Source organism: Rhincodon typus, chromosome 37 (assembly GCF_021869965.1).
Source record: "Rhincodon typus isolate 14 chromosome 37, sRhiTyp1.1, whole genome shotgun sequence".
NCBI classification, from domain to species: domain Eukaryota; kingdom Metazoa; phylum Chordata; class Chondrichthyes; order Orectolobiformes; family Rhincodontidae; genus Rhincodon; species Rhincodon typus.
This window is the reverse complement of record NC_063368.1, coordinates 11,376,459-11,391,050: the sequence shown is the minus strand read 5'-3', so window position 1 is coordinate 11,391,050 and position 14,592 is coordinate 11,376,459. Positions and strand designations below refer to the sequence as shown.

At 41.5% G+C, this 14,592-nt stretch overlaps 1 protein-coding gene across 2 annotated transcripts in view; it reads right to left on the bottom strand.

The window, feature by feature from the left end:
- gga1 (golgi-associated, gamma adaptin ear containing, ARF binding protein 1) overlaps window positions 1–14,592 on the bottom strand; it is a 56,448-nt gene that overhangs the window by 10,981 nt on the left and 30,875 nt on the right. For both annotated transcript variants that reach the window (XM_048617478.1, XM_048617479.1), the window contains exons 9-15: window positions 13,677–13,758; window positions 12,849–12,956; window positions 10,674–10,829; window positions 9,523–9,593; window positions 7,629–7,849; window positions 6,478–6,812; window positions 5,016–5,185 (exon numbers count right to left, since the gene is read on the bottom strand). In XM_048617478.1, coding sequence (XP_048473435.1) covers window positions 5,016–5,185; window positions 6,478–6,812; window positions 7,629–7,849; window positions 9,523–9,593; window positions 10,674–10,829; window positions 12,849–12,956; window positions 13,677–13,758 — 1,143 coding nt within the window. The remainder of the gene's footprint in view (window positions 1–5,015; window positions 5,186–6,477; window positions 6,813–7,628; window positions 7,850–9,522; window positions 9,594–10,673; window positions 10,830–12,848; window positions 12,957–13,676; window positions 13,759–14,592) is intronic.

Below are 14,592 nucleotides of genomic sequence, written 5' to 3'. Positions count from 1 at the left end.
TGTGTTACCCCTGACTCCAGCACCTGCAGTTCTTGCTATGGTAACATTACTTAACTCAGCAGAAGTCTACTACAAACACTCCTCCAGCCTGGAAAATACCTACCGACCATTACTGTTTCCTATAACTCAGCTCAACTTGGTATCCATGTTGATTCTGTCCCTTTTATTCCATGAGCTACAATTTATCTCAAGTCTGTTCTGTGGCATAGTATCGAGTACCTTTTGAAGTCCATATACACCCTTCAGCAGCATTACACTCACTGTCCCTTTCTCTTTAAAAATAACTTCAGCAGATTAACCAAACATTATTTTCTCATTTAGAAATCCATGCTGGGTCTTCGAGTCAACCCAGTTATTTTCCGAGTGACGACTAATTCTATTCTGACTAATTGTTTTTAGAAGCTTCCCCATCTCTTAAACTAAGCCTGACTGGCCTGTACTTATCGGGATTATTTTCACAACTTGTTTTTGAACAAGGGCATAACATCTGCAGGTCTCCAGTCCTCTATCACCTCTCTTGAGGTTACTGTAGACAAAGATTACAGTCAGTGCCCCTGTAATTTCCACTCTCACTTCCTTCAATGCATCTCGTCTGGGTGCCTTGTCAACACTAAACACCTCCAGTCTACCCAATACTTCCTCATAATTTTGAACCCTTCTAGTGATCGAGTTTCCTCTTCTCTCACCATGGCCTAGGTAACAGCTAATTCCTTTGTAAAGACAGATGCAAAAATATTAATTCAAACACTTCAGTAATGTCTCTTGCCCTTGTGTAAATCCCTGTTTTGGTGTATAATTGGTCCTCCTACTTCTTTTACCATATTACTCATACACTAATTGAAAAGTTTAGGATTCCCTTTTATGTTGGCCACCAGTCTGTCTTTTTCATAATCTTTCTTTGATTCTCTAATATGCTTTTCCACCTCCTCTATGAAACTTCTAAATTCCTCCTGGTTCTTAAATGAACTTTATCTGGCAAGCCATAAGCATATATTTTTCCTTTATTTTAATTTCTATCTGCTTTCCCATCCAGGGAACTCGAATGGTTTACTCTCCTTTTCGCTTTTGAGGGAATATACCTTGACTATAACTGAACCAGCTCCTTTCTGAAGGTAGCCCATTGTTCTATTACCAATCTTCTCCCAACCTCTCGTTCCAGTCTATGCCGTCCAGATCTGTCCTTGCCCTATTAAAGCCAGCTCTCTCCCAATTAATTATTCTTACTCTGTATTTCCTATTATGATCAGAGGATTAGATAGGGTGGACAGTGGGAGCCTTATTCCTCGGATGGTGATGGCTAGCACGAGGGGACATAGCTTTAAATTGAGGGGTGATAGATATAGGACAGATGTCAGAGGTAGGTTCTTTACTCAGAGTAGTAAGGGCGTGGAATGCCCTGCCTGCAAAAGTAGTAGACTCGCCAACTTTAAGGGCATTTAAATGGTCATTGGATAAACATATGGATGATAATGGAATAGTTTAGGTTAGATGGGCTTCAGATTGGTTTCACAGGTCAGTGCAACATCGAGGGCTGAAGGGCCTGTACGGCGCTGTAATATTCTACTTTTCTTTTCTATCACCCCAAACCTTATGTCACAAAAATCATTGTCTCCTAAATATTCCTAGATTGATATTTGAGGTACTTGCCCCATGTCATTTCCAAGAACCAGGTCTAATCCTTTTTTGTTGGGCTGGACACAATGCAGGAACATTCAACACTTTGCCATTTCTGTCCCAGTCTATATTCAGGTAGATATACCTACTCTAGAATGTGACATCTCTCTAATTTCCCTGCATATATTCCTCTACGTTATTCCCATTGATCATCTAAAAAATACACCAAGCACTGGAGGCAGTTAACAGAAGGTTCACTGGGATGATGCCTGGCGTAGAGGGGCTGTCTTTGAGCAAAGGTTGACAGTTGCGACCTCTACTCACAGGACTTTAGAAGAATGAGAGGTGATCTCATTGAAATATATATGATGCTTAAGGGGCTTGACAGGGTAAAGGCTGAGAGGACGTTTCCCCTCATAGAACAGTCCAGGACCACAGGGCATAGACTCAGAAAATGAAGAGGAATTTCTTTTCTCGGGGTTGAGTGTCTTTGAATTTCCTTACCACAGAGACCTGTGGAGGTACAGTCCTTGTGCATATTTAAGACCGAGATAGATATCTTGATCAGTTGGGGAATCAGGGTTACAGGGAAAATGCAGCGAAGTGGATGTGAAGAACGTTGGATGAGTTATGATCCTATTGAATGGTGAAGCAAGCTCGAGAGGCCGAATGGCCTACTCCTGTTCCTATTTCTTATGGTCTTATACAATGTAATTGCAACCTTTTATGTTCTCTAGCCAAATTGATTCTTTGAACACTCAGACACTTCCAGGACTGCAATACTCTCCTTAACCAATACCATCACTCCTTCTCTTTTCTAATTTTTTATAAACAGCTGCACCCAGAAATATTCAGCATTCAGCCCTGCCCTTCCTTGAGCCAGGTCTCTTACTCACCACAATATCGCATCACATTTCCATGTGGCAAGCTGTGTCTGTAACTCCCCAATCTGATTTACTGGACTTCACGCATTCACAGTAACCTGGATTGAGGCTTCATACTTCCTTCCTTACTCCATCTTCATCTAATGATGTTCCATTCACAAAACAAATGCTATCTGCTTCTCCAAATATTTTGTGCACTCCAGTATTCATCTCCAATATTCCCTCTTGGTTCAGACTGCTATTGAGCTAAAGTCATAGAATCCCTACGGCGTGGAAGCAAGCCATTTGGCCTATTGAGTCCACACCGGCCATTCAAAGGGCATCCCACCCAAATCCACCGCTCCTAACCTATCCTATCCCTGCATTTCCCATGGCTAACCCACCTAACCTACACACCCCTGGACACTACGGGCAACTTAGCACGATTAATCCACCTAACCTGCACATCTTTGGACATCGGGAGGAAACCGGAGCACCCGGAGGAAACCCACACAGACACAAGGAGAACGTGCAAACTCCACACGGACAGTCGGCCGAGGATAGAATTGAACCCAGGCACTTAGTGCTGTGGGACGGCAGTACTAAACACTGAGCCACTGTGCTTCCCAACAGCAGTGTCCGAGTCAAGATGCATGCTCAGATTCTTGATATACAATGAGCTGTCCATTGATAGTATGAAATGATCAAATTAGACCCACAGGATAAAAGGAAGGCTGAGGATGAATTACAGGTGACAGTGTAATCAAGGTTAATGCTTGCAAACAAGGAAGTTCTCTGGTGAAATTGGTAATGTCTTTGCCTTTGAATCAGAAGCACCTGGTTGAAACTCTCTACAGGATTTAACAATCATGGGAGGTGCATTCACAGTGTGGCCAAACAAGTTGATTATTGATGTGTAAATCCTTCTAATACACTTACAGTGAGTGGTAAGAACACGAGGGTCTCCTGGTCAGCTATACTCAATAAGAGCTGCGACCCTCAACCTCTAGCCTCTGGAGTGAGGCCAATGAACCATTCTTGGGTAAAGAAAACAACCCATCAAAATAGACTGAAGTATGTATGTGGTCTGCTTCCCGCATTTCTAAATTGATAAGGAATGAATTAAAACAAGTTTATAAATGGCAACTGCAGCCAGTGACCACAAAAAAGAACTCTCGTGCACTTTTTTAAAAAAAGATTCAGCAGTTTCTACGACAGCTTTGAAATAAAGGCTTGGTTTTACACAGACCCGCCACTGCTCGCCTTGAAAGTCATGATTGTTTTTTTTGCCCCTGCTGTCATGTCTTCTACTCCACTAAGGCAGGGTGTCCTGCCTCCAGCAGCTGATGGTCAAAGGGATCCAATTTACTCAAAGACACATGGGATGCTCAGTATCTATGCTGCAGATGGTAAATTATCAATGGAAGCAGAAAGCTGGAAGGAAATCCCATTCTCTGTGGTGGGGAAAAGATTCTGACCAAACAGCTGTATGCTTTTAGGGGATGCACTGACATAGAGGTAATACCACTTAAGTATTAATGCACAGCCCCATGCTAATAATCTGGGAACAACTCTAGGTACTGCAGATGCTGCAAATCTGAAAAACAGAAACTCAGCAGGTCTGGCAGCATTTGTGGAGAAAGAAACAGAGTTAATGTTTCAAGCCCAACATGACTCCCCAAAGAGTCACATTTGACTCCAAAAACATCAACTGCAGTTCCCCCTCCACTGATGCTGCTAGACCTGCTCAGTTTCTCCAGTGCATTTTGTTTTGGGTGTCCTAGGAATACTGGTTTAAATCCTACCACAGCAGCTGGTGGAATTTCAATTCAATCAACAAATCCAGAATTCCTCTCGGAAATGTGGACCATGAAACCATTGTTGATTGTCAGAATAACTCATCTGGGTCATTAATGCCTTTTAGGGAAGGAAATTTGCCACGTTCAACCGATCCAGTCTATTACAGATTCCAGACCCATGTGGTTGATTCCAAGCTGCCCTCTGAAATGGCCAAGCGAGCCATTCAGCTCAAGGACAATTAAGGATGGACAACAAATGCTTGCCTTGCCAGCAATACCCACATCCCATGAAAGAATAAGAAAAAGTGAAAGTGAGTTACATATCAGAGACATCCCAAATTCAGTCCCTGATGTATGCTGCCAGCTGAAGTGGCAGAAACAGTATTACAATTAAGTCTTAGACGCCTTGGGATGAAGAGCAAGGGAAAATATCAGCATGCATCCCACTTCTGATCGCTGTTTAAAAGAACCCCAATGGAAAATGAGGACTGTGTAAATATGACTTATGATGGCCATTCACAGCACAGTAGCAAATTTCAAGATGTTGGATGAGACACAAAGCATTTGGGAGAGTATTAGTGAACTGGTGCCAAGGAATGCATGTCAGACAGAGTTGGTGCAATCAGGAGAGAAGTATTTGTATCTTTTTTTAAAAATTCAATATTGCAAAAATGACACAACTTGCACAAAGAATTTGGAAAGGAGCTAATATAAAGAAGGACCCTGGGGTCCACTGTACCTTAGGAACAGCAGCTTGGAATCTTATATTTTTCACTGGTTGTGGTGCCGTACTGATCATGGAAGTGACAACCACCAAAACATCTGGCTGTCCTGGTGGAGGATCCTTCGCAAAATGAAACAGAACTCGAAAACTATTCTTATCATATACAGTGACTGGCAGGATGCTACCTGTGTGGCAGAAACGGAGAAGAAAGTCAAGTGAAATTTATTGATCATTAAATGCTGCAGCAGTAATTTCACACACCTGCCACTCTCCATACAGTGAGCAACTCAGTAATGCCATGCACTTACCATCCATCCATCCCTGCCCTCTAATCCAGCACCAAACACCCCAACCAATGTGGGTCAGGCACTGGCTCCCTCCCTTCATCTTGCGCCATCATGCAGGGGGAGCGATGGCCTAGTGGAATTATTGCTGGACTGCTATTCCAGAGACCCAGGCTCAAATCCCGCCACAGCAGATGGTGGAATTTGAATTCAGTGAACAAAAAAAAAATCTGGAATTAAGAGTCTAATGATGACCACAAATCCAGTGTCGACAGCTGGAAAAAACCCTCTGGTTCACTAATGTCCTTTAGGGAAGGAAACTGCCATCCTTACCTGGTTGGGCCAACAAGTGACTCCAGACCCACGGCAATTTGGCTGGCTCTGGGCTATGAGGGATCAGCAATAAATGCTGGCCTACACAGTGATGCCCTCATCCCATGAATGAATTGAAAGAACGACGTGTGAATGAGGGAGATTCTGTGAAGGCTAGTGCGTGAGTCTGTCTGCCCATGGTGGAAGCTAGATGTCGGCTCTGCTATTATCTGTGTGGTATAAAAGCCTAACCTTCACAGTCAAAAAAGGCACTAGGTGGCTGGGAAATCTACTAGCATCTATAGAACTGAACTCCTGAGTGAGGTCTTCCCCCATCCCAACACCAAGACACACACAGACAACAAAAAACAGCCTTCAGAGCGCTTCACCTTTGTGGTACTTAATACAAAATGCAGTTATGCCAGTTCATGAAATTAACACCAAAAAAAGTCTTTGCGAATTGGACACTTCCAATCCAAGATATTTCATAATCCCAGAATCATACAACACAGGAGATTTTCAGGCTTCTGCATTAGCATTGGCTCTTCAAAACAGCTATTTAATCGATGCACTTCCCCTGTCCCGTTGCCCTGATCAATGCTCCATTTCAAGTATAATCTTGAAAATTATTGCTGAATTGGTTTCCACAGTCTTTTTGGGCACTGCATTCCAGAATACAGCTTGAATGTAAAAAACAATTTGTGCCCTCCCTCTACCAATTATTTTAAATCTGTGTCCACTGCGAATTGACCCTCCCACCAGTGGGAAGAGTTTGGTCAGAATTCCCTTCAATCTTCTCTACCATAAAAAGGAGAAAAACTGCAGCCTCCCCATCTAGGTGAAGAACAAGAGAAACATATCATATACAAATTAATACTCACTTGGTTTAATTGATTCTAGAGGTACTAAAACATTAGTGAGGGAAATTTCCTGCTGAGGCATGGGCGAGGTTTTGAGGCCTCCTTGTGCATTGTGCTGCGTACCAGGCTGCCCTATGCATGGTGCAGTAGAAGCTGTGGGAACGGTAGAGCTGCCTGCAAACACTGCAGGCTGATCAGGTTGCAGGGCAAGGCCTGAAGAAAGAGCTGTGCTTAAAACTGGCGAGATGCTCTTGCTTGAAGCAGGATAAAGTGGCGATGTGCCCAAGGCAACTGCAGTGCTAGCGTTCAATTTGTTCTGGAGATCTCGAAGAGTTTGCCTTTGCTGAGGAACTGACCTATCGGTAAAGCAAATTATAATAGAAAGAAAATGTTATAGCTGGATACTGTGGCCCTTTGCCTACCTCAGGTCAAAAAACTTGTTTTATAATCATTCAACTTTAAGGAGAAAGGAACATGAAGTTAAAAATTTTCATCTTGCACCCATCAGGACTGGGGCTCAAGAAACCAAAAAGAATGCCAGTTGGATTTGCAGTGAGTTTCATTTGCATGCCCGAGGAGCTACACATGTTCACACAGAGGATTCTACTTTGTGAGGGCAAAGAGTTTGTATATACTTTCCACCTTTTTTTTATTAACAAAAAAGTGTTATGGTGACGACAAATTCTTGCTGCATTCTGCATGTGAATGCCCTGACCAATCTGCTGACATGCCTGATCTGAGGTTAATCCACAAATGGCTCCTGCTGCATCTCCATGCCAACCCTCAATTATCACCCTCCTCTCAGATTCTATAAATTTGTGTTCTCTGCAAAGTTTGGTTTCTCGCATCCCAGTCCTGATGACTATGAAGCAAAAAAGCTTCAACTTTCTGTCTCTTTCCAGTAACGTTTAAGTTAATTTACAATTAATTTCATGCTTCTTCTTGTCTTCTAACTGTGAGAACTTTGTTCCACTAAAAGTTGTAACCTTTTAAAGTTATATTTTTTTGAAAGTTTGTATACTATATGACTGTACTTAATCCCAGAATAGAACCGCTGGCAACCCAATGCCACAAGTAATGGCTCTGTGCCAGAGGTGGGAACAATCAGACGAGTTATAGTGACAATGTCGGCTCAAAATGCTGTTTCAATTCCATTGCCCTCAGTCTCTTACCACTTGACCTGTTGAGATCCTGGAGGCAATGACTGCTGAAGGAGGGTTTTCCCCAACATATCCAAGTCATCCAAGGCTTTGCTCCCAGAGGTGGCAGGCACACAGGCAGGGGCAGGATTTTGCTGGCCAGCTGTCAAAGCTGCTGGCTTCAACAACTCAGAAGACAATGCGCTGGATTCTGCTGAGGTTACGGGGCCACTCAGCTCTTCAGACTCAGAGGACTAGTGGGGGAGGAGTGGGAATAAATAAAACATTTGATTTTGTTATGGAAAGTGAGTATGTCTTTTATACAATACAAAAACAAAAAACATAGGAAGTACTGAAGAAGGTTCAAAAACAATTTACAATAATTATCCTAGAATTGAGAGGTTAGCACCATCAGGCAAGGTTGGAAAGGCTGGGGCACATTTCTCTAGAAGAGGGAAGAGAAGACAGAGAGGAGACCTACTCAAAGTCTTGAAATTTACAATGGAGTTTATTAGGAGAGATGGTGAGGAGATCATATCACTTGTGGGCAAGTCCAAAACTAGAAGCATTAACTGGAACTCAGATAAACTTCCCTTATCCAGAAGGCAGAACTTGGAACAACTGAGATAACTTACATAGATACCTAAGGGGGAAGCTGGATTAAGTAGGTGAGGGAGATAGATGTAAAAGGTCATGCTGATAGAGTAAAATTAAGCACACAGAGGCAGGACTTGTGTGATGTATTAAATATCAGCATAGATGAGGCCTGCCATAAATTCAAAGGAATTTATGTACTTCACAACAAAATCTGCTGTACAGCACACATGCCAAAAATCGTTATCTTATTCATCTTTTTTTTTAAAAAACCACTAATGGTTAAAGTTTAAGCCATAGTAAATTTGGTTTGGCAACTGAAACTACAGTTTCTAAATATATAAATATTGAAAAGGACCTTCCTAAAATTATTTTACCTATTTTCTTTATTTTCACGTTTAACGAAGAACAGAAGTTCAGATTTAGGGAAAGATATTTGTTCTTCTTTCCATGCTACAGGCAGACAAAGCACATGTTCCTGTTTGTTTTATGACCAGGTTTCTTGGAACAGGTCACCAGAGGCTGTAGCTTGAGGGATACCCCTCCACATCAAGTATGGCTGACCAGGAGACTTCCACGCTCCAACTGCCCACTGGAGGGCATATTGGAAGGATTAACATGTTGATGCCCAACCAAATGGCTCTGTATTAAATGCATCTCCCATGGTGGTCAAGGTCTGGAGTTGAACTTCAGCATGGAGGCACTGGCTGAAACACGGGGATGCTAACCACTGTGTCATTAGGTCTCCTATAACGAAGATTAATCATTCCTAATATTCTGAAAATTAACCTTCTTGTAATGCATTGAACTTGGGGAGCAGGAACCTTTTATACAGTAGTGAAGTAAAGACGAATTTTTCCAACACAAGTTTACTTTTCAGTAATCAGTTTACAGATTTAGGCTTATCACAATAGACAATTAATTGTTTCCATTCAGCGAATAAGCATTATTCAGAACCATCATTCTGAAAGGTTATTTTCCTTTACCTTCAGAAGGCAAGTTGCTTCCACTTGTTTCTTTAGTTGAAGGGTCAATAACGAGGGGGCACAATTTTAAGGTGAAGGCCTAAAGGGAATTTGAGGAAAATTTATTTCACCCAGGTGGTAGGAGCCTGGAATGCTCTGGGAGGGCAATACAGGTGGGAAAACTCAAGTTTCATAAAGTGCAAAATTCAGCACTTGAAATGTCACAATAGTCAGTGGTGGCCTTTATTGGTGCACACTGGGCCAAAGAGCCTCTTCTTTACTGTATGACAATGACTCCATAAAATGTTGTCATGATAAGTTCAATGTCACAAAGACAATATCAAGATCCATATCCTGAACTTTGTTACCTGAAATGTATTCCAGTTTGATTCAACAGACTGTGATGAAGGTGCTGCATTAGGACCTAAATCATTCAGCCCTACAAAGTGAAAGAGACGAGAGAATTATAGCAGAAGATTCTAACATAGCAATACATTTCAGGGATGAGATGTTCCCTGCAGGTTTATTGTCTATATCTGCCTCCATGGCAACTGTAAATTGTTCCAGCCACTTTCTAAAAGACCAAGCAGAGACAGTTTTGAGCTGAGGTCTTATTAACCAGTTTCTAAATTGACAAATCCACAAATGGTCAGTTCCTTCAAATGTCCTACTAATTTTCAGCAACCAGCTCACCACCAGACCTGGAAAATAACCAAACTTTCACAACTGAGACAAGTGAAAGTTTGGAAAGGCAAGATACTTTAGTGGCTCAAAGCCATGGACTTTTTGATGGGAGCTGAGCATCTGGAACTACTGAACTTGAACATCCAACTATTTCACTAAAGTTCAAACTTTCTTACAACAGTGCAGTAGTAGCTTAGTTGAACACCAATGCACGACATCTTGGACAATGTAAACTCTCTAGAATCAAGCCAAACCCATACACCATACCAGCAAAAAAAAACAACTTGCATTTATATAGCACGTTTAACTAGTAAAAGACATTCCAAAAGTGCATAACTAAATAAAATTTGAACACGATATACAAGACAAGGTACTGAAAGTTTAGGGCTAGGCAGCTAAGAACATGATCACCAATGGTAGAACAGTTAAAATTATGAGGTGGTAGATCATAGGTCAGAATTGAAGAAAAAGAAAGCTCACATATTGTAGACTAGAAGTGGTTACAGGTTGGGAGGGGGAACGAAACCATGCAGGATTTGAAAAAGTTCTCACATATTAATTTTGAGCCAGGAGTCAATTTAAGTCAGCAAGCAGGAGGGATGACTGGTGAGCGAGACTTGAAACAAGCTAGATAGGGGCAGCTGAGTTTTACATGAGCTTAGGTTTAAGGTGGAAGAGATCAGGAGACCCGTGGAATAGTCAAGTCTGGAAGTGATAAAGGCACGGAGAAGGGTTTCAGCAGCAGATATGCTGAAACTACAATTAGTAGAATTTTACGCTACCAAGGGGTATTAAATGTCATGTTTGGAGAGAAGCATGCAAAAATAATTCTCACCTAATGACATTAATTCATCGTCTAGTAACGATACAGAGCTGCTTAGATCTTGTGCCAGATCAGGATTCCAGGTCCGACTGGCAGGGACAGCAGGGTAGGAAGGAGTGTTTGAGCCAGTGTCCAACCCGGTCAGGTCTAGTAGAGCAGAACTGCTGGCTAAATAACGAAAAAAAAGTTAACAGCACATTAAATCACAAAGCATGTAAATCTTCTTGGATCTTCTGAGCTATATTTAAAAAGAAAAAAAAAGACCTCCACTATGAAGACAATTTAGTTATCAATTAGTTTAAATTTATTTGAGAAACGAAACAAAATAAATTATTCTTCCCTCATTCATATGCATAGCTTTTGTTTTGGCGTAGAAGGATGAATAAGCTCCAAACAGACAGGACATTTCAGTTGTACTGTACTGTCACTGGGAACTACTGAGCAATGATTGGAGATTAGGCTACTCCACAATGTGCCTCTGCTCCCTCCCTTTGGCTGAATACTTTTTCAAACATAATGGTGTATTGACCGAGCAGTCAATGGATTAATCCACAGTTGTCAATTCTTGATGTTAATGAATTGGTAACAGACTAACTCTAGACTGTCCACATAATGTACTTGCGAAATACTGGAAAACCCAATTACTGTATGCTATAAGCTGCACTCAGAAAGCTTACAAAATAATTGTCACAATTTGATGGCACTAGATAAATGCAATTAATCATTCAGGATTGGTTAACCTCAGACTTAAAGTTCTTCTATTCTAACCAAATATGCAGTTTGACTGAAATCTCCAAAAATTGATTCAACTACACCAGTGAAACACCAGCATTTCTAAACTAACCATTATTAAAGAGTCCAGAGAGAGTGGTGTGATGCAGAAATGCGGGCAATTTAGACATCGAACCTCAGGCTCCCAAGAACTGAACCAAGGCTGTCCAAATTTGTTTTCTCATTTGCAGTTTCCCTCAATCTTGCACCCTCATCAGTTTCTGTCCATATGCACTGCACATAGATCATATCAGATTAGGCAGAGTCTTAACTCAGTTGTTTGGAGGCAAGTTGGCTTCTCCTCAACATCATTGAGTCCAGGAAATGAGCAGATATGAAGTCATGTTGCTACCATACAGAAGCATCAACGATGACTCAGCTGACTGTGCTCTGACCTCTAGCCCAGAAGTTGGGTGTTCAAGTCCCAAACTCATATTTAATCTCACAAAAGAGGTTTTTAAGTTTGTGAATGTGTAAGGAACAGCTGCATCATTTTTCAGACGAGATATCAGCTCTCATTACAGAGAGATAACTTTCTGGCAAGTTTTAGCCTGAATGTCACCACACCTTAGTAGAGATTGAGAAGGCAGGGCCTTCACAGTGACTTTAGCCAGGACAGGAATTGAAACCATGCTGCTGATGTCACAAACCATCCATCCAACCAACTGACCCAAGTAGGAACTATTCTACTCGTTCAGATATGCTGTAAAAGAATCCTTGGGAAAGAGGAAGAGATTTCTTCCAGCCTAACGGCATTATCGCTTCACTATTAATCCAGAGACTCCGGTAATGATCCGGGGACCTGAGTTCGAATCCCATCATGGCAGCTGGGGAATTTGGACCCAATTAAAAATTTGGAATTAATAGACTAAAGATAACCATGTAACCAGTGTTGATTGTCAGGAAAAAAGAAATCCACCTGATTCACTAATGTACTTCAGAGAAGGAAATCTGCCATCCTCACCTGGTCTGGGCTACATATGACTCCAGACCCACAGCAGTGTGACTTCCTTAATTGCCCTCGGGGCAATTAGGGATGGACAATGAATGCTGGCCTAGCCAGTGATGCCCATATCCTGTGTATGAATATTAAAAAAAAGTTCTCTCAGCCAAAGATACGGAGAACAAATTATTTGGCTTTCATGTTGTTGCTGCTCGTGGGATATTTCTGACTCAGGATGGCCACCAAGTAACTGCGCAATAATTAAAGTACCCTCAAGAGTTTGTCCAGGGAAGATCCTCTTTGAGAAGAGACAAAGTGCTTCATAAATGCAAGTAATATTGCAGGCTGCACACTACAAGCTGATAAAGATGAGATAACACACACACAGTTGAATGTGATACTGTCTGATACATTTGGGAGGTTTGCATCTGGCACTACATGTCAAAGGAAATGTACAAAATAACATTACATACCTTTAATGTTTGGCAGGTCAGTCACCCCATTAACTTCTTCCCCTTTCACTACCTTCTTATATAAGTTAATGACCTGTGTTAAGTTATCATTTGCTTGAAGGATTTCAGCTGAGGCAAAAATAAAACAAAGTTGGAAATGAGCTTGTAAACTAAAAAGTTTACTTTTTAAACACAACCTGTTCACTTACAGCAGCTGCTGTTCTTTAACTTCCTGCAGTTCATACCTCCCGAGGGGTCATAGGGTCATCCAGCATCTATTGAAGGTTAGAAACCTAGTGGGTATGGAAGGCCAAGTCCATAAAAATAAGATGACTCACAAGGAGAAAATGCCAGAAATACCAAAGGTGGTTGCCATTGGAAACAGTTTCTAAAATAATGCTGGCCATTTGAACAGCTTCATGCACAATCCAGCAGTTTGTTTTCTTTAACTTACGAGTGACATTTGCTGTACTCTGTGCACATATGACGTGCACTTTGTTTGCACAATGCCATAAAAAGCTAATAGGTCCTTATAATGGCCAGTTTCTCCACTGCCACAAAGTCTAATTTGAACAAAGTGTGGTTAGTTAGAAGACAATTTTCTTGCTTTCCCTTTACAAAGAAAAAAATGTTGCATGTACGTAAACACAGAAAAGAATTTTCACCTACATACAGCCAGCTCATTTCTCCCACATGCATCACATCTGCATGGTGTAACAGTTCATTTTAGCAGAATAATTATAGCTGTTTCATATAGCTGGATATTTGGTGAACTAGAAGTAACAGAATTAACTATTCAGTAATGCACATGGTAAATAAAATTTAAATAGGTTTACTCAATTAATTTACCCAGTGCTTCATCATTATCTTCAGTGTCACTGGCCAGTCTGAATAGTGTGGGCCTCATCTTCTCACATCGTTGGTACAATTCCTGCAGGGAACACGTATAGAAAAGACTAATTTAATTAAGGAAAATGAACAAACATTCTCCAAGTATCGCAGTGCACTTCAGGTTAAAAGCAATTAGAAGCATGTGGAGTCAGGGTGAAATACTGTCTAACACGAATGGCAGCTGCCATGCCCAACATATCCGGCAGATGGGATGGCAAACTCCTCTTGCCATCAGTAATCCTAAACTGATTAAGGGCTCGGGGAGCACGAAGGTAAAATAAACTCTGGAATATTTTTCCCCACTTCAATATTCTTCAATTTAGCTACTTGTGCACAATACTTTGCAGATTCAGGTCTAATGCTTATACCCACGATCCTCTCATAAGGACCCTGCCTGGGATTTCCCAACATGAGCTCCCTACTGACTAAAGCATTTTACACTTCAACACACACAGCAATGATACAAACTAAAGTGTATTGTGTATTTTTGTGCTCGCTAGAGGAAGAGAACATCACTTCCACTTCTGTCACCCATCACTCTCTGCCTCCGATATAGGGTAGTGTGTGTGAAGTTGTTATAATTCTACCCCCAACAACAACTGGGAACCTCCTTGCACTACGTATCATGTGGTTCCTCCCAAAGGGACTCTCCAACTGTTTAATAAGCCATGCAAGGATGTCCCTAAAGTATAAAGTTATAGTGCCTGCCCAGTACCATTGTTTGGGTCATTGGCTCAGGACTGGAGGGGAATATGCAGTGGGGAGGGGTTCAGTCATCATGGTCCATGTGGGTACCAGCCATACAGACAGAACAAAGAAAAAAAAGAGGTCCTGCATAGTAAATATGAAGGGTCCTGCATAGTAAATATGAAGG